The sequence below is a fragment of the Emys orbicularis genome, chromosome 8, assembly GCF_028017835.1.
Source record: "Emys orbicularis isolate rEmyOrb1 chromosome 8, rEmyOrb1.hap1, whole genome shotgun sequence".
Classification (NCBI taxonomy): domain Eukaryota; kingdom Metazoa; phylum Chordata; order Testudines; family Emydidae; genus Emys; species Emys orbicularis.
In genome coordinates, this window is record NC_088690.1 from 29,738,659 (window position 1) to 29,759,405 (window position 20,747).

General features: G+C 45.8%; 1 protein-coding gene across 1 annotated transcript; it reads right to left on the reverse strand.

Moving 5' to 3' along the window:
- Positions 1-397: 397 nt before the first annotated feature.
- On the reverse strand, positions 398-19,245 carry LPAR3 (lysophosphatidic acid receptor 3). Its single transcript, XM_065409832.1, has 2 exons — positions 18,510-19,245; positions 398-729 (listed from the first exon to the last, which is right to left on the reverse strand). The coding sequence occupies exons 1-2, from the start codon at positions 19,243-19,245 to the stop codon at positions 398-400; spliced, it is 1,068 nt and encodes a 355-aa protein (XP_065265904.1).
- Positions 19,246-20,747: the final 1,502 nt, after the last annotated feature.

A 20,747-nucleotide genomic window follows, 5' to 3' on the forward strand; every position in this document is an offset into this window, starting at 1 on the left:
GTATGTATGAACTAGTATATACATTTTGTAAACAGAGGCAGCAAACAGGGCACATTTCTGGCCTACCAGCCCCAAAAGTGTCCTGCAGGTGTCTAGCAAGGAGAGTTCCATTATATTGTTTGTATTTTGTTTCCATGCATAGAAAGTCTCTCTCAACAAGTTTATTCCTCTTAAAGGGAAAACAATCTCATGTACTTGGGGGGGGAAAAAAAAAAAGCACAGAAAGTTTTTTTCTTCAATACAATGTATTTTCCCTTTGGGTAATTATTTACAAGGACTTCACGTAACACTGAGGAGTTTGGGCTTTGGAACAGAGTGAACATATTCAATGATCTCCTGTTACAAGCCACTCCCCTCCTACCCCATATCTCTTAGGAAAAGTATATCCCAGGTTAGCTCATGAGTTTCCTTTGCCACTGATAGTCCCTTGAATAATGCTGTCTTCAATATATTGACCGGTAGTATCTGTGCTCCTGCTGAGCACTGTTGAAGGAATCCTTGAAGATCGTCTCTCCTGGCTTTTATCATCAGAAGAGCAGCACATGATCCGTCTCATGGTGTTGGACATTTCATCATCTTTGTAAGAGTAAATGACTGGATTCATGACAGAGTTGAGCAAGGCCAGGAGAAGGAACCATCTTTTCACATGCTGAACCCCACAATGAGTGCAGTTCAGACCATCAAGCAGCAGAACCACCAACCCAGGGGTCCAACAGACAACAAATGCACCTAGAGAAAGAAAAAAAAGAAAAAGGGGTTCAGACTTGAATAAATCCTGGCTTTGGGCACACAAGTATTTTTTTCCCCTCCAAGAGCATCAGATTCATTAAGAACAATATACACAAAATTGTACAGGGAAAAACAACAACAAAAATTACATCTATTAATTTCCCCGGAAAGCACTTAAAATGTAAGAGCTTAGCATTTGAAAGATTACAGAGAGCATGAACTGGGATGCTAAGAGTCCATTGCCTCTTACAACAGGCAGTGAACGGCCCTTACAACACTAATTTGGCCACTCTGACTAGAAGACACAAATGGGGCAAAGAATTCTTTGGCACAATACAACTGAGTTGATGCAACTGGTGCTTTGGCAGGTAGAAGGAACTCCTCTATTAATTGCATCTCTACTCTGTATGCTGGAGGGAAAGAGACCGCCATGCTACACCCCAAAGAGACGGCAAATCTACTGCCTGTTAAACAGACTACAGCTGATCGTGTTTGCAAAGTATGCTGCTAATTTCATCCAATAGGAAAGCACGTACTTTAAATATGTGAAGGTTCAAAATGGCCCAGCTACCCCAGGCTGCAGTGCTCACTGTGGTGTAAGCAGTATTGAACCCCAGAACTTTTTTGGTACCCTGCCACACCATTCCATACAGGGAACTGTCTCTCCTCTCTCTTCACAGCCCACTCTATGATCTTGTCTATGGGTGCCAAGGCTACGGGCATATTTCCCTGCAGGATGAGGTGCATGCCAAGTACCTCCCTCATCTCCCTACCTATCCTTCTCCACAGGGCTCAGCACACTGAGATAGAGGGACCAGGGAGCAACTGAGCCAAGAGGGAGTTAGGGAGGAGATTTTGAGAAAGGGATCCTGGGGGTTGAGTGGAGAGATGAGGGTTGTGAGGGGAGGAATTAAGATGTAAAGCGGGGGAAGGGGAAAAAAACAGAAGAGATAAAGGGAGGTGAGAAATGGGCTGGCCAGGAGACAAAGGTCACCAGAAAGAGGACAAATCAGGAGTAGCAGAAGAAGAAATGCAGCTAGATCCCAACATGGGGGGGGGGGAGGGAAGAGAGAGAGAGAGGGAGGAAGGACAAGAGAGGGAATGGGAAATTATATGAGAAAAGGGGGGAGGATGAGAGTTATTTTATTGAAGAGAAAAAGGCAACAAAAGGAAGTGAATGACAGAGAGCTCGTGCCAGGCATCTCCTCGGCAGCCAAAGTGATGGGACTGAGCGAGGAGTGAAGAAACCACACACCCACACCCAATGCAATGGCCACCCGTCCTCTACACAAATATGCAAAGCCAGTACAGGGGGGGAGACGCTACACAGAAAGGAGGAGAAAAGAAGAAAAGTGGAAACATCCAGGAAGGATGAAAATGGGAGAGAAAGAGAAATTAAGATGTAAGACTTATTTACATCCCTACATGTTACTGCTATCCTTGTCAGAAGGGGCAGGGGGAAAAAAAAAAATCACACTTCCACAGGAGAAGGTGCAAGAGGAGAAGAATCTTCAGAGTGATTGTGGCATCAAACCAGCGATCTCCCTCCACCCCAACATGCACACTGCCAGCTTGTCATTCTTTGCTTTCAAGCCCAAGGAAAAGCAGCCATGTGTACCATAATACTAACCTAGCACAAGCCACAATTGCTGCCTGACTTGCAAAAATAGAAAATTACAACTCTGCACAAGTCACTTTGTGGATGACACAGTAAGGAAACTCTGCTTATGTATAAAGATATGGTTTCCCTTTTTTGGGCTTTAAAAATCAGCAAACAAATAAGAACACTTTTAGCATTTATGCACGTCCCTGTTGAAATGCTCTCTGGATGGTCTTGGTATCCATTCAACAGCTTTGATATTAAAAAGGAGTCACCTTCATTTTCAGAATACTGCTAGTTTTCCTAGATACAAACTGTGGGTGATGGGGTGGACTAAGCCCAAAGGCCCCCTGCTGGAGGCCTCAGAGTTCTGGCACACCTCAGGGTTCTGCCACACCCATCCCAGGAAAGGAGCAGTAGAGAGGTCCTCCAAGCAGGCTAGTGTGGCTGCAGGGCAGGAGTCAGCAACGTATCCATACACGGACACAACTGTCCATGGTAAAAAATTTGAGGTCTGTGGGGGCGCTCGCCTCGGGCAGCTCCCTGTCCCTGCTGTTGCTGGAGGAGGCGCGGCCAGGTGGCTCTGCAGGCACCCTGCCTCCATCCCCCAGCGCGGACGCCACGACGCCCAGCCCAGTGGCCGGGAACTGCAGCCAATGGGAACTGCAGGGGGTGGCGCCTGAAGATGGAGGCAGCATGTCTGCAGAGCTGCCTGGCCGCACGCGCCTCCGCCAGCAACAGCAGGGACGGGGAGCTGCCCACGATGAGCGTCCCTGCAAGCGGCTCCCCATCCCTGCTGTTGCTGGTGGAGGCGCAGCCAGGCGGCTCTGCACGCTGCCTCCGTCCCCCCTCCCTGAGCGCTGACTCCTGAGCTCCCAGCCCATTGGCTGGGAACCACAGTCAATGGGAGCTGCGGGGGCGGACAGGGCAGTGCGCAGAGCCGCCTGGCCGCGCTTCCGCATAGGAGCCAAAACATGCTGCTGCTTCCGTGAGCTGCTTGAGGTAAGCGCTGGATGGAGCCTGCACACACATACACCCTGCATCCCACTCTCCTGCCCCAGCCCTGATCCCCCTCCCGCCCTCCAACCCCTTGGTCCCAGCCCGGAGCAACCTCCTACACCCCAAACCCCTCATCCCCAGCCTCACCTCAGAGCTTGCACCCCTAGCTGGAGCCCTCACATACCCCCACACCTCAACCCCCTGCTCCAGCCTGGAGCCCCCTCCTGCACCCTGAACCCCTCATTTCTGGCCCCACCCCATAACTTGCATCCCCACCCCAGAGCCCCAACCACCTCCCACAGCCCAACCCCCTGCCTTACCCCAGAGCCCCCTCCTGCTCCCCGCCAATGTCTTTCACTAAGTCCGGTAATTTTGTCAAGTGTCCATCGTGCAACATGGTGGTACTGACCCCTGCTGCAGGAAAAGCAGCCAATCAGGGCCCAGGAGGGCCATCTAAAAGGAGCTGCAGAACAGAGCAGTAGTTAGTTGCTACTTGGAGCTGGAGACGAAAGGACTGCATGCCTGGCTGGAAGAGCAGGAGGACCACAGGCAGTCTTCTGGCAGGGACCAGGGAGCAAGAGGCTTCTGGCTGGCTGCTAGGACTGAGCCAAAGACAGTTTGCTAGCAGAGACCAAGGGAGCAATGAAGGAGCTCTTGGCTGGCTACTAACTGAGAAGGGAGTGAGCCCAGAAAGGGCCACAGGAAGATAGTGTCTCCAGGGAGGAAGCCCTGGGGATATGGCCCCATACCAAGGCCAGGACTACTTAAAGACTCAGCTCAGAGAGGGCTAGAGAAACACCACCAGAGGGGTACTGAGATAAACCCTGGTGGACTGTATACCCCAGAAGGGGTTTGTTCTGGTTCACATGCAGATAGTGTGTGTGTGGCTCAGTCAGAGGGCTGAGTCACTGAAAACCCACCTGAGAACCACCGAAAGGGGTCTCCAGACCTAAAGAACGCAGACACACCCAACCAGAAGGGGGCCACTCGTGAGATGTGGGTGCCAATCCCGTTACACTGTGTAAGTACAACACTGAGGACTTAGTGCACAGTTCATATCAAAGAACTGGGAAATGCAAGAGTTATGATTCTAACAGTAACATCAAAATACTGCATTGTACATACAATACACACACACACACTCCCAACAAGCTACACAAAGAAGTACATGGCCTGATTTCAGAAATGATAAGCAGCCATCGCTCCCATTGTTTTTAAGGGAAACTGAGATTGCTCAGCACCTCTCAAGAGCAGGCAGGAAGAACAAAGAAATGAATTCGAAAGCTTTAATAAGTGTTACAATTTATGAAAAACCATGCACGAGGTAAAAATGTTGTAATAGTTGTTAGGAGACTGCAAAATACTTCCTAAACTGTCCTTCCACTAGAAACCACTTCCTAAAGTAAGGGAAGAAAATTCACCCACCAGATTTATATTCCTTTTTGGATAACATACCATGGAATGGAAAGATTAAAGGCTGGAGCTTTCATAAAAGATGCATTTAACTCTACTGTAGCTTGAGTCTGGATTTTTGTGTCCCTAAATACCAATTTTATAGGTTAATTTTGAATTAGTGGTCAGTAGCAGTTATTTGTGAATTCTGATGCGAGAGGGTTATGAGTAGATCTCTAAGCAGGGTGTTCAGAGCTGTTGCTCAAAACATCAATTCTGGTAATCAACTTTGCAGCATGGATTATGGTTCAGAACCAGAACATTGCATAAATAGAGGTTTATTGCACTGAGTCTTACCCAAAGCCCACTGATGTCAATGGAAAGCCCCCTTTGACTTCAATGGGCATTAGAATAGGCCCCAATTAGGAAGAGACCACACTCTACATTGACATCAACTGTCATTGAATATTTCTGGGCCTCTAGGGTCTCAGTGCAACTTTTTATTAAACATCAGGGGCTAAGGGGCTAACTCTCCAGCTCCTTGCAAAGAAATAGTTTAGCGTGTGAACCATCTCTGCATACAAGTAAAAAAAGGGGAAGCAGTTTACCACATTATTTATTCTTTACCACACTGCAGGACCCCATCCTGCTTCCATTGACGTCAATGGGAGCAGGAGCAGGCCCCAAATTAGTGTATAAATGTGTTTTTTAAAAAAAGTGTCAGCTAGTAATTTTTTGCAGACTAAACATATGAAAAACTCTAGGAAATACATCTACTTGCACAAACAACATTGTAAAGAGTGTAATGGCAACCACTGGACATCAAAAAAACGTCCTTTGCAGAAATTTCTCTAGTATCTGTGTGATGTACAACTTCCCCAATGGAAAGTTGGAACTCCAGACATTTAGGCAAGGTCTAAACTGTGAGCTAGGGGTGTGATTACCCTGCCCACATTCGTGCTAACTCTCATAGCATGAGTATAAATAGCAGCGTAGCTACAGAAGCTATGCCAAGTACGTACCCATCAGTTTCAGCCAGGTTCGTACTTGGCATGCCTAAGCCAGTGTCTCTGCTGCTGCTGCCCATACTACCATAGCCACACTGCTGTTTATACTTGCACTAGCTTGATGATAGCCATGTGCATGCAAGAAGCGGAATCACACCCCTAGCTCATAGTGTAGATATAGCCTTACACAGCTAATGAAATAAAGGCTGTAGTGCCGTACACGGTCAGGAACACCATTACAATTACTGGGCAGCTCTTTCAAGGGATTGTCTTACTTTGGATCCGCTGCCACGAAAATACATTTAATCATGTGTATAAACAAGGTTAGTGTCACACCCTATCCTTAACATTGCACACACAATGGGTTATGGTCCAAACTTGTTTCTTTTCTAGGATCTGCCTCTATTTTTACCTTATGCAACAAAGCTTTCAGGCAGACTGTACTTAAACTGCAGCCGTGGCTCCCTATTAATTTGTCTGTTCCTAGGATTTTCACCCTGCAGGATCTCTTGTTATTCACTCTAGGTCTGCCAAGGCTGAATCCCCACTCTGTCACTTCAAGTGCAGAAGGTGGGGGCCCGCAAGGATTTTAAAAATTAATACTTGTCACTCCAGGATTGTATTAAACTCCCAAGGTTACAGCTTCTCTCTGACCTTGCCTTGGTAAACGCTTCCACCACCAAATGCAAAAAAATCCCTTGAACCCAGGAAGGAGCACTTGGGAATTCCTCCCTGTGGGGTACCCTCAAGCCCTTTCACCCACCCTCCGGGGAAGAGCTGAGAAAGAAAACAAAGGAGATTAGCTGTGGCTATCAGCTAATCAAACAACATGCACAAACCTCTTAGGACACCAAAAATCCAATCCTGTTCTTAAAAAAGGTAAATTTTATTAAAAACAAAAAGGGAAAAAATACATCTGGAACTTAGGCTTTTTGCTTGATCTTAAAAGAAACAATTACAAAAATTAAGCACCCAAAATAGCTTTCTTGGGGGTTCAGCTTAAAGGTTACAAGCAAACAAAAGCATCAGGGGTTAACAAAGAGGAGATCCACAAGCCAAAATAAGAAATAAACCTGATAGTGTCTAACTAAACATTCCCTACACAAATTATTTCTTCTAGGTATGGAAAATACTTACACAGCAAACCTTACACAGCATTTTTGCCTATAGCATTGCTGCTCCGTGTCCCTGCAACCCAGAGCACAACAGAGAAAGGGAAAGTTTCTTTCCCCCGTTTTTAAAGTTCTAGCCTTCCCATTGGCTCTTTTGGTCAGGTGCCCACTTCCTTTTCTTTACCTGGGGGACTTTTAACCCTTTACAGGTAAAGCAAGCAGAGAACAGCTACCAAGAGGGATTTTACAGCTAACTGGCTGGTTGGGTGTCCATAAAAGGGAGCTACCCCCCGCTTCATTTATCACAAGGTCTAATATGCCTCAGAGAAACTTTCAGCTTTTACTTTTTAGTAGGACTTAAGAGAGCCAGCTGGTCTGGATGGCAGGGTGAGTTAGAAGAATAGCTCTGCATCTCACATAGGATATGCAAGACTAGGGCCATGTCTACACTTACCGGGAATCGACGTTGCTGTGATCGATGCAGTGGGGTTGATTTAGTGGATCTAGCTCTCCGGTCGACTCTGGAACTCCACCAAAACTAGAAGATTAAGGTAAGTCGAAGAGAGAGTGTCTCCCGTCGATGCAGCGGAGTGTAGACACCGCAGTAAGTCCACCTAACCTATATCGACTCCAGATACGTTATTCACATAGCTGGAGTAGCATATCTTAGGTTGACTTACCCCGGTAGTGTAGACCAGGCCAAACACCTGGTCACAATGTGCCATTAATTGTGCTCCCAGGTCAATTTGGGGATTTTCCACTAAGCCTACATTGAGTTTCCTGTATATTGTGCCATTAATTGTGCTACCAGGTCAATTTGGGGATTTTCCACTAAGCCTACAGTGAGTTTCCTGTATATTGCATCATTTCAGTTGGACTCAATTCCTATACATCTGGAAGATCTGCATTTTTTATGCTTCTGCTGTGCCCTGCCATAAAGCTCTCCATATACTAGCACGGCCTTTCAGGACCTATGTTTAGGGCAAGGAAAAGGTGATAGCTTTTTAAACAACTGCCTTAACCAGATGTACACTTTTGGTTAAAATGGTAGAAGTTATAAATTTAAATTCTAAATGTATTAGATTGAAAACCCTGAACCTCAAAAGTAATGAATGTTTCTGCTGAAATACTGGTAAGCTAGGATGAACACTGTGTGCATTCGCCTGAACAAACTGAAAATCATGTATAGACTTGTATGGCAGTCATGCCCTTTCCTTTCAACATATGTATGTTTAGCTGAGATGATGCCACAAAATGAATCAGTGCGAGATTAAGCCTTTTTCACAGACCTTCCATCTTCCAGTCTACATAAACCAGGCACTTTTCAAAGCTCGGTAGGTCTGAGATAGAATCATGTCAGCTGCTCCTATCAAACTCCCTGTACCGTACATCACCACTGAACAGATCGGCCTCAGTCACCTCCAGGGCCGGCTCCAGGCACCAGCGAAGGAAGCAGGTGCCTGGGGCGGCCAATAGAAAGGGGAAGCACTCCGTTCGTTGTTGGGGCGGCACGTCCGGGGCAGCGGCGGCGGCACTTCGGCGGCAGCTCAATCGGCCTGCTTCTGTCTTTTGCGGCAATTCGGCGGCGGATCCTTCACTCACGGTCTTCCTCTTTGGCGGTAGTTCAATTTTTTCGCCGCTTGGGGTGGCAAAAAAGCTGGAGCCGGTCCTGGTCACGTCAAATTATACCCAGTAATATTCCTCTTTCACAAGAGATAGGGTCAATTGCAAAAAAAAAAAAAAAAAAATCTAGTGCCTTGAAGCTTTACAAATCTGGGCTCTCACATGAAACCCAAACACACACACACACAGAAAACAGTCGTACAATGTGTGACTCAGATGAAAAATGAATCTTTAAATTAACCATTAAAAAGTGAGCAGCTATAATCAAATGTCATAAAAATACAAACTCTTCACAAGGCCCGAAAAAATATTGTTTCCTCTTAAATGAAAAACAAGAGCCATGTCCTGCTATTGATTTACACATAGAGGGTGCAATGACCCTCTTGGCCAGGACCCAGGCACCGATCTGAGCTGCAGAGTGAAACTGCTCGCTGGAGAAAAGAACTGGAGTTGCCTACATGGAGTGTCTGCCTGTGTGGAAGATGTGAATGTAGCCCAACAGTCCTGTCTTTAAAGGACAAGTCTGTCTGCCCACGTCCATCTGCCTGTGGGGTTTGGTCAGGCTGAGGGACACCAGCCTGCGCTGAAGTAGGAGTACAGATTAGGTGTCTAACTGAGCTGGGAGAGGAGCAGGAACTGGGATGTGGAGGGAAGCTCTTTTCTCATAGGCAGGGAGAGGGATTTTCAGCATAGGATAGGGACAAGTGCTGATGGCCAGTGGCAGAGTGGGGGCTGCGGGAAAAGAGTGCTGAGTAGTGGGAGCAACGGGACAGGAAGGAAACAGGGTGGGAGGGTTTTGGGAAGGGGGAGTTTGATGCCTTGAGGGAGAAGGGCCTGCTGGTCAGACTACTGTGGATCCAGCAGCCACACAGCCAGTTCAAAGCCCAACCTATTATAATTTACACTGCAGGATCCATCCCACAGAACTCAACACAAAAAGGACAGCAGAGGCCGCCTTATTCCACAGCCCAGAGAAGGGGAAGCAGAGAACTGAGACCAAGGCAGGAGAGGGAGACCAGAGTGCCAATGGCACACATGACATTGTTACTCCCGGGGCAATTCTGCGCCACTGTGTAATGCAGAATTTTGCAGAAATTAACATTGTGCGTGCAGAATTTCTTTTCCCCCACAGAAATGGGCTGCAGTGCTGCTGGCCACCACTAGGGGCCGCTGGACCCAGCAGAGCCCAGCTCACACATAGAAAATACTGCCGGGGGGAGAGGGAGGGAGCTAAAGGGTTCCTGACAGCTGCATTTCCCAGCACACCGTGAGGGAAGGAGAGGACGGTGCACAGGAAACTCCGTGCAAGCCTGGGACCGAGCATCAGGCTGTTTCTTCCTCTGGATCCCTGGGCTCCGGGGGGGTTGAATGTATTAGCTGGGAGGGCCCTGCATGTGGGCTCGGGGGAGTGGGGGTGGAGAGATTGTGGGTGTCTGGCCCCCCCAGCAGGGCTCGGGGAGAGGGCAGAGAAACAGGAACTGGGTTGTCGTAACTCTCTACTCTGGGTTGTCTTTAACTCTCCACTCCTGGGGGACATTTTTTGTGTGTCTGTATTGTTACAGACATACTTGCTGACAGGTATTTTGAAATAAATTACCAAAATAATTGAAACTGGTGTGATTATGCAGTGTTATTTTGACAAATAAAATTTGCAGAATTTAAAAATACACCTCTACCCCGATATAACACGACCTGATATAACACGAATTCTGATAGAACGCGGTAAAGCAGTGCTCCGGGGGGCAGGGCTGCGCACTCCGGTGGATCAAAGCAAGTTCGATATAACGCGGTTTCACCTATAACGCGGTAAGATTTTTTGGCTCCCGAGGACAGCTTTATATCGGGGTAGAGGTGTAGTGTGCACAGAATTTTTAATTTTTTGGCACAGAATGTCCTCAGGAGTAACACGACCACAAGCCATCTTCCCTCTGCATATCTTCTGCTCTCTGGTACTCTTCTACGCAGAAGAGCTGAGCTGACCAGCAGGATTTCACCGCAGCCTCACGGCCGATACTGACAGCTGCTTATTATGCTTCCTCCTGCACCAAAGCGTGTCTGAGAGATCACAGCTAGCAGCACTGTGATGTCACACGTGCAGCACTATGGTTTCGCTGAGGGGTCAAATAGAGCAGGGGGCCTGTGAGTGGAAATCAGTGTTTAAAAACACAAGCAACTTTGTAAATGGCAAGCAGAGTAAGCAAAGAAATCAGAAAACATGAAAGTTAAGAGGGGTTTATTATATCTAAGTCAAATATGCCTGAAGTTTCTCCAGCAGAAGAGTCCTTAATTAATAAGAAATCCACTCTCCTTATTTTGCCAAACAATCTTGACTTAGAGCTTGATCCTGCTCACACTCAAATCAATGGCAGTTCTGCCATTGGCTTCAGGCTGAGCTGGACCAAGCCATTATACTCCATCTAGTTCAAGTAGTTTATACCAGCAAACACAAAACGTAGCATGCTAGGAATTATCTGTTTTTTGTTAGGTAATGCAACACTCTGTAAAGAATGCAAAGACGTGCAGTAGAGCCTTAGCCAGAACAATTAGTTTTATGGAGTTGATACATATAATGTAATTATTATAAACAGTGCTTGCTCAAACCACTTCTAGTTAAGGCTGTGTCAGGCACTCTTTCTATTTCAGAATATCTTCAAGGATTTAAGCACATGGCATTAAAAATAACTCCCCTGGGCTAAAATCAGCACTAAGCATGGTGACGTGTTGGTTCCACAATGTACAAAATAGCAATATTTAAACTATTAGTTTGGTAGATTATTTTGCACCTGGAAAAAAAAAAACAGGAAAGAAGTTAGTGATTTAGTTTCCAATACTTTTTGCACAGCACATTTAAAAAATAGCCTGCCTGGTCATGACTGCATGTTTTAGAGCATCCTAAAAAATTCTTTCCAAGATAGTTCACAACAAATAGCTTTTTAAGCTAAAATTTTAATTGCTGATTTGAAGGGGTGTTTCACCATGCAGTATGATATGCTCACTACAACATGCTGATGTATATTTCCTATGACATCAGTTGGGGCTGATGGTGCACCCAATGAAGTTAATGCCCAACTTGCTGTCTATTTCAATGGGAGCAGGATCTGTTTTACTTAAGTGATTAGTGAAGCAAACTGTGAATGACACTCTTTACAATTATTGTGTAGCCTTTCTGAAATTTCAGGAATAGTTCTGTGCTGGATCAGACAAATATGATCCACCGTTGTGTCATCTTTACAGTTCAAACAGACAGCAGTAGGACCATATCTTATGAGTGATCTTAGCTACAGAAAATTAAGGCCATATACTCACTGCCTTCCCTCCCACACCCCAATGCTTTTTTGTGCTAGAAACAGGGCCGGCTCCAGGCACCAGCGAAGGAAGCTTGGGGCAGCCAATGGAAAGGGACGGCACGTCCGGGTCTTCGGCGGCGGGTCCCTCTCTTCCTCTTTGAGCTGCTGCCGAAGTGCCGCCGAAGAGGAAGAGAGGGAGCGAAAGACCCACTGACGAATTGCCACCGAAGAATGAAGTGGCACGACTGAGCCGCGCCGAAGTGCTGCCGATCGGCTTTCTCCCGCCCCCCCGCTTCGCCGCTTGGGGCGGCAAAAAAGCTGGAGCCGGCCCTGGCTAGAAACAAAGTGGCTGGTACTTTCCCCATTCCCAGAGAGTGCACATTTGAAAGCATCCTAAAAAATTATTTCCAAGCCAGTCCATAAAATTTTAACTTATGAAGTTATTCGTTAATTGCTGATGTGAAGGAGTGTTTCACTGTGCAGTACAATTTGCTGTGTGTTTTAAAGAAAAGGTGAGATGCTAAAACAATCAATGGGACTAGACAGAAACAGGAGAAGATTCACCCTGACACAAAAAACAGAAATTTAAACACATTTTATATGTCTCTTTTTTCTGGGCCTTGGGCCTGATCCTACAGGGTGCACATGTCTACCTAATTACCTATTTTATATGGTTGTCACCACAGTATATGAGCATCTCACAACTGTTAATGGATTTTTATCCTCATAAAACCCCCGAGGTTTGTTAACACTATGGAGGTGGAATTGAGGTACCGGGTAGATGAAGTGATTTACCCAGTGTCTCACAGGAAGCATGTGGTAAAGACAGTTATTGAACCTAGATCTCCTGAGTCCCAGTCCAGTCCCCTAGCCACTTCAAATTATGATCTCCTTTGGCAGTAATCTGTACCGGGACCCCTGCCCAGTGCCAGCTGAGGACTGGTGGTGGGAGGGCAACTGTGCCCCTTCTCCCAAGTCTTGTACCAAGCAATCAGTCTGAGCTATGAAGAATCTGGCCCTATATTTTTTGCTGTGTACTACACAGCAGACAGGAAGCATCAAAACCTAAGAGTCATAATTTCAGGATTAAGCACACACTGATGTATTTTGTTTTTGTGATGTCAAGAGAATATTAGTATAAATGACAAGCCTTTTTAGTGCGTGTTTATTTGTGTATGGCTTCCCAGAATGAAATGTGCAACTATGGCTTGGGCAGAAAGGTTTGGAGAATTGCTTATGAGGAGTGTTTTTTAAAAGCAGCACTTATTTACAGTCTACTGCACAATTAAGCATCTAGTCAAGATCATGTTTGGCACATGTTTGAGAATCTTGCAATGGCAATTTTCTCCTTCCAAATGGGAGGGTTTTCTAAGTTGAGCTTCATTTCATAAACGTCCCACAGAAAACAAGAGAGAAAAGACTTCACGCTGCTCCCTCAAAAACAGTCCCATGGACTTTCATCGAAGCAGGATTGGATCCAGCATTTCACGCCATCTCTCCCAACATCATGTAACGTGAAAGAGACATGGGAAAGTAACAGAGGAAAAAATGGTCTAACAATGAACGAGTGAGTCTTTGAAAAAACATGAACTTTCACATCAATAAGACATTATTCTTTGCTTTAACCACTAGTCCATGCGCGTCCTGACAAAGCCCTGTGTTGTTAGGCTTACTTAGAGTTTCTAAAGCACTTTGATGTCCTTTGATGGAAAGTGCTGTACACAGAAGTGCTAAATATTATTTTGTCATTTTCGCCATGATCACCAGGTGAATTTGCCTAAAAATGCCAAGACAAATCAGTAGCCAAGTGACTCCTGCAGGTACTGTGAGCTGCACAGTGTGATCCCTACACCCTTGTGGTTCTTAGTGCTGGATCAGAGTGTTAGGGTGTTACTTTGGGAGTTCAGTGCGTAAAGAAAGAAGCAGCATTCCTGATGGTTTTTACCCCAACATGTATAGAGAAGACTTGGATTACAAGGATGACAAAAGATTACAATGGTTCAGGAATTTTCAGATGGATACAAGGGAAGTTAAACATTCAAATCTTAACTTCTTTTCTAATCTGACATGGTTTTATAGATAAATATTGCTTGATTTTTGGTTAAACATTAAACAGATAAAGCGAGCTGCAGGGGATAAGGGTGGAATCAGAGGATTCTTTATTTTGCAGTCATTCATTCTCAAATATCTAAATTCTTCCCCTCTATTTATCTTAAAGGCTGGCTACCCCCATCTGCATGCCTATCCCTAGAAAGGACAGCAGTTTGGATCTGCAGCTTACAGTGATGCTGTTTTCTACCCAGCCAAGGAGATGACAATAAAAGGAGCCCGCTGCTTGCAACACAGGGGGTTTAAAGCTAAATGCAATACCTTCGTGTCGCATGCGATCTCTCGCAGGCCGGAAAAAAAGCAGCACAGACCTGTCTAGAGCTTCACTGAGACAACAATGCAGTTTTCCCCACTCCCTTTCAAACCAGTGGTTCAGTTCATTTAGACCTCTTGTATTTTTTTAAACGGATGTTACCCATCTGAGTAAGTGGGGAAAATATATTAAAAGTGACTGTGAGCAGATGCTGAGTAGTTTCTGGTGAAAAAGATCTCCCTCTGAAGAGTTACTATGTGTGTGCATAACATTAAGAGGTTGAAAGCTTTGTCGCTATGCCATTTATAGCCCAGTGTTATGATTTTTCAAAGCCCAAACACAAATCATCAACACATTATTAGGACGGCAACAGTGTATTAATTACTGATTAACCTAAACTAGGAAGGGATGAATTAATTTTAACAACAGGTTTGGAGCAATATAATATTTGCCACAGATGACAAAAGCACTGTATTCTAGAAATTCCCTTGAAGGACTAGTGGTAGATCTGAAAATCAGGTTTTATTTAGGTATAATTCCATATATGCATAATCCATGATATTTACCACAAAATGGTCCTTTAACACTACAACCTTCCACTTGTGCTTCCACTAGGACCAGAGATGCTAGCACAAATCAGACTGCCAGACTCTGTAAACAATGCCCTTGGGCACAGCCTAAGAAAGATAACTGTTCTTAGTTTGTAAACTTCTTGTGCTGGAGACACACGCCTCCTCCATAGCATTGCTATCTGAGAATTATATAGTACAGACAGAAACGGTCTTCTTTACAACAAAGCTATTCCTTCTTAATAGCTGCTACAAGACAAATGCACTAAATACCATTATATGTGCAGGATGGTTATGAAAGAAGCTAGTCATTGTTGGACAGATAAGATATATCTCTACCAGTTGCTAAAGCAGGATGCTCAGGGTCATCTTGTTTTCCTTAGCATTCTTAAGCGCTTACTGCAAAGCTTGTATCTGCAACTTTTAAAATCCTGGGAGCAGATTTATATTTGAAAACTGAGGAGTCCAGTTAAACAAAACATAAATCTGGCTTTTGCACTGCTACAGCCACTGCAGAATCATGGAACCACCTCCCACGCCCCTCAAGCCTCAAAACCAAATGTTCCTGTGCTGTCTTTTATGGCATCAGAGCTGGACAAAGTCTTTACTAAGTCAGCCCCAAAGAAACGGAAAGCCTTATTCATAGATTTTTAAGTTTAGAAGAGACCATTAGATCACCTACTCTGACCTCCTATATAATACAGGCCACAGAATTTCCTCCAGTTACTCCTGCATTGATCCCCATAACTTTCATTTGACTAAAGCATATCTTCCAGTAGGCATCCAGTCTGAATCTGAAGTCTTCAAGAAGATAAAGAATCTACCACTTCCCTCCATAGTTTCTTCTAAGGGTTAATCACCCTCACTGTTAAAAGTTTGTGCCTTATTTCTGATTTGAATTTATCTGGCTTTAACTGACAGCTTCTTATCAGCTGGTTATGATTTAATTACTGGTGAATATAAGATGACTGAGCTATTAAAACAGAATGTATATTTTCAATATCCTTTTAGAAAAAACAATTGTTGATTAAGTGACACAGAAACTGGATGATACAGGGGATTCATAATGAAATTCTGAGGCTTTTTGTTTCTGGGTCACTAGATAAAATCTGGCCCCAGTCTGTAGGAACTAAAAGTTGTTAAAAATTGATGGGGTTAGTGGAGTATTTGAAAGGAGTTAGAGATCTCAGACTGGATTCCCCACTCTGCGAAGGCCACTTTGCATTGTGTAAGGAGATAACTGGCAATCAGCCAGTGGAAAGCTGCAGAAAGTGATTCCACCGCCTGCACCAACTGCAATCTTCCTTCCCCAGTGGAAAAAGGGTTGCATTAGGGGCGGGAGAGCTGAGCTGTATCCTCCACTGGGTACAAGATCACCTCAGCACAGCACCTGTGCAGCCCAGACTGCGATGGGATGGGCAGCCCTGACTCCAAGAACTGCAACTGGCTCCCTACAATGCCCCCAGACCCCTTCACTCCCTCCATACGCAGCTTCTCCTACCACTTCCTAATTACACTGCGAAAGCACCATCACCACTGAAGCTGTTTGGCCCCTGAACAGGGAAATTACAGAGGCAGAGATCCCAATGGGCAGAGTCTCTTTTTCTCATCCCCAGAAATGGAACAGGGTCCAGGTACATTGGTGGGACGGGGGGTGCTGATAATACCGGCACCCTCTGTCAGTCCCTTGTGGCCAAGTGGATGCAGTGTCGCCAACTCTCCTGCTTTCTCCATGTGTCCAGCTAGAGCTGGAGTCGTCTCGCCAGGATGCCAGCAGCTCCAGCACTCCTGTGAATTTCAACCCTGCCTAGGGGGAGGAACCCACTCTGATTGGCTGCCTTCACCACTTGCCCGGGGATGAGCAACCAATGAGGGCTACTGTTGGAGGTATGCAGAGTTCTCCTCTCCTACCGCTCAAGAACTGAATGGAGTTCTGGGATAGAAGAAGGGAGACACCCGTCTCACAGGAGGGGAAGGGGAAGCAGAGAGAGATGAGCAGCTCAGGGCAGCCCTGCTCCATCCTCCCTCCCTGTGAACAGTGGGTCAGTCAGCTCTGTTCCTCCCTCCCCCCAACACCCAGCTTGGGAAGGGGGAGAAGGTGGTGCAGCACCCCCATCAGACCCCAGGGGGGTGGTGAAGAACCTCACAAGCTTCAGGAGAAGAACTGGTGTGGGAACTGGGCAAATGTGGGGCCAGGTAGGAGGGTGGACAGGCAGATGTAGGGGGTGAAAGCACCTGCAGCGGAGGCTAAAATGACCTTAACCAGACACCCTGTGAAACCAGCAGTCCTCAAATCAGACAGCAGTGCAACCACCAAAAAAATAAAAAAGTAAATACTGTATTGCCTCAGGGCTTCAGCCACGGGGGGGTTTGGGCTGCAGCCAGAGGGTGGGGGAGGAGGGTCCAGGGCTCCAGGCAGAAGGGCAGCTCAGGTCTTCTGACCCTCAGGAGTACCAGGGCTCAGGGGTTTAGACTGGGGGGCAGCACTGGGGCTCAGGGCTTCAGCCCTGTGGCTCTGTTCCTGGCTTCAGCCCGACGGGGGGTGCTGGGGCTTGGGGCTTTAGCTACAAGGGGAGCACTGGTTTCAGCCCCAGTGCTCTCTCCATAACTGAAGCCCAAGCCCCGCCCCCAGTTGAAACCAGGAGAGGAGCCACAGGGCTGAAGCCCCAATCCCTGGTGCCCCACATGGGGCAGAAGCTGGGAGTGGAGCCGCAGGGCTGAAGCCCCAGTGCTCCCCCGCAGGTCTAAAGTGCCAAGTCCCAGTTCTCCCTGGCAGCCCCTAGGATCAGTAGCCTCCCTGCCCAGAGTCCCGCAGCCCCAACTTCTCCGTGGCTGAAGTCTGTAACGTCTTATTCAGAGTTCCAGACCATTTCAGAGTTACAGACAATAGAACAATACACCCATAATAGGAGTATTGTAATATTTGGTGCCCTGTTCAATGTTGCAAACTTTCATTATCTATTTAAAGTGTTAAGAGAAAGAAAATAAAGTGCCCATCCAGGGCTCTAGATGACTATAACAGTATCACTAAAATACAGCATAAAACCCAGCAGCTTTCCCAAAAAGGGAACAACCAATCAGCAAACATCCCCTCAACATGCACTCCAGCACGAGCCCTTATCACAACTCCCCCTCTCCAAAAGCTTGGGCAAGAAGATGGGCCAACCTGTGTGTCCGGAAAGTCAGCAAAACTGAACTTTTACAGATTAACAGTGGGGAAATTAATCCAAGGTTGAGCACCCCACATTGACAGCTCTCTCTCTGATATGGAGGAAAGTTCCAGTTGAAACACCTCTGTGGGCTATAGCTGTAGCAATATGGCACAGTGAGATAGGCAGGTCTCAAGCAATTTTAGAGTTTCATTGGTCAAATCCTACACCTACAGGTTAAATACCCACAAAACTTACTCTCTGGCTGGGATTTTCAAATTCAATGTGATTTAGGCACCTAACTCCCTTAGACGCCTTTGCAACTCCCAGTTTTTATTATTTTAATCCAGACAAATGCGCTGGTAACGTTGCTGTGAATTTTGTCAAACCTTCTCCTTCCAGACACCTTTCTGAATTTTTTTTTTAAACTACAGAAAAAAAACCCCCCACACATACATTTTGTAGCATTCTGCCTACAACCAAACTGTCTAACCAGCTACCAGATGAGGAGACATTTGGTCTACAACTTGATTGACCCTATGCTTCGTAATTTTTCATGGTGTGACATCTTCTATCGCCTAAGTGGGCAAGCAAGCACTGGCATGTCAATATCCAAGAGATTTTAAGTTATTTTTGACAGGCACGTGGATCCTTATAGATAATTTTCAATATTGTCTTACCTAAGACGGTCATGACTGTCTTCATAAGCTTCATTGGTGTCCTCCTACGGCTGATGGATCCACTAGTGTGTGGAGATAAGACATTAGTTTTCCTCTGGACGTACATGTAGATTCTTAGGTAAACCACCACCATAATGAAGAAAACAACTAGATTGGAGACAGTCCAGAATATCAGATAACTTCTGCTATAAATAGGAGCCAGGGAAGAACAGGTTGAGATATTGCAAAGGCAGTTCCAACCCAAAGTAGGCACAGCCCCCATAAAAATAGCAATGGCCCAGATCAATAAAATTAAAAAAGTGACTCTTTTCTTTGTGAGGTTACTGTGAACCCTCATCCGCACTACTGACATGTGTCGCTCAACAGCTATCACAAATAAATTAGCCAGAGAAGCTGTTAGGCTGGTGTCCAGAAGCCCCTGACGCAAAAACCATCGGTTAACAGTTAGCGTTTTGGACACAGGGCCAGTGTTGAACATCAAGTATACATAGGCAATGCCAGCAAAAAAGTCTGCAGCAGCTAGATTGGCTAGCAGATAGTAGAAGGGGAAATGAAATCTTTTGTTTTTGACCACAGCTGCTATGACCAGTGAATTTGAAATAAAAATAAACAGGCAGAAGAAGGTCCCAAAACATAAAACAATAACAAGGTTTGTCCCTGACCACTCATCTACTGTGGCAGTGTTGCTCATGTTATAAAAAAAGTCCATACGTTTATCATAGTGGCATTCGTTCATCCTGGATCAGGGCCTTACATCCTAGGGGATGAAAAAAAACATGAATTAGATTTCATACCTTGTCTTTGCTTGAAGCACTGTGCTGCAAATACTTCGAGTGTAAATGTTCCCAGAGAATAATTTTCACATCAGGTAGAACTAGTGCAAAAAGAAATGCTGCCTGAAGGTGCTTTGCTGAATCAGGGACTTAAACATTAACTAGTTAACGCTTTTGCAGATGATGAAGCTGAAGCTCAGATTCAAGCAAATTTTAGTGATTTGCTTGAAAATACGTGGAGAGCCAAAAACAGAACCCTGATCTTCTTACTCCCAGTCCTATGTTTGAACCACAAGCCCATCATTTCTCCCAATACCCAGCTAAGACAACAAAACACAGAAATCCTACATCTTTTCCAGTTTACTAACCTAGCAACATAAAACTTTTACTTGTGAAGTATTTTCCTGTTTCTGAAGCATGTTAATAGATATAATATGTAAATATACACTATTTAAGGCATATATTCTCAATGCATGCACATAACTCCTATCAGTAGTAAATTAGTTTAAATGAATGGATTTAAAAGTGAAAATATGTTATATTACATTTTAGAATAACTAGGTCCAAAGGGTGCAGAGGATAGAAAACTGGTGGGGGAGTTTGTGAAAATAAAAGTGAAGTGTTGGCCATGGGTTCTGGATTGATAGCCCTGTAGAATAAAGTCTCCTATTCATCCACAAGGAAGGTGAAGCATAGGTAGCAGCAGTGGCATGAGCTTTCATACACTGTGTCAACACTGTTTTGGACAGATCGCTACTAAAGATGAAGAGAGGGATAGTTCATTCTCCCTATTACTTCTCACTTTGACCTGTCTGGGTTGACTATCAACATCAGCCAGGATAGCGTTATTGTGATGTGTTCACGAGGAACTACACTGAGATACAACGTATTTAATGCAGAAGATTAAATAGCCATCAGATGGTATTGACTTTCAATAATCTTGGCACAAAAAGTGGGCGTGTGCTAGTAAAATTCAGAGGACACAGAGTTAGAAGGTATTGCCAATACAGAGGAGGAGTGGAATTTCATAAGATTTGGATGACCTTGAAAACTAGAATAATGGGATGAAATTTAATAGTGCAAAGTGTAAGGTCATGCACCTAGGGCAGGGGTGGGCAAACTATGGCCTATGGGCCGCATCAGACCTTTTAATCCAGCCCTCAAGCTCTCACTGGGGAGCAGGGTCTTGCCCCGCTCCGCACGTGCCGTGGCTCCGCACAGCTCCCGGGAAGCAGCCGGCATGTCCCCCCTCCAGCTCCTACGTATTGGGGCAGCCAGGGAGCTCCACATGCTGCCCCCGCCCCAACTGCCAGCTCTGCAGCTCCCATTGGCCAGGAACCACGGCCAATGGGAGCTGTAGGGGCGGCGTGTGCGCAGAGCCGCCTGGCCACACCTCTGCGTAGGAGCCAGAGGGGGGGGGCATGCCACTGCTTCCGGGAGCTGCCTAAGATAAGCGCCACCCGAA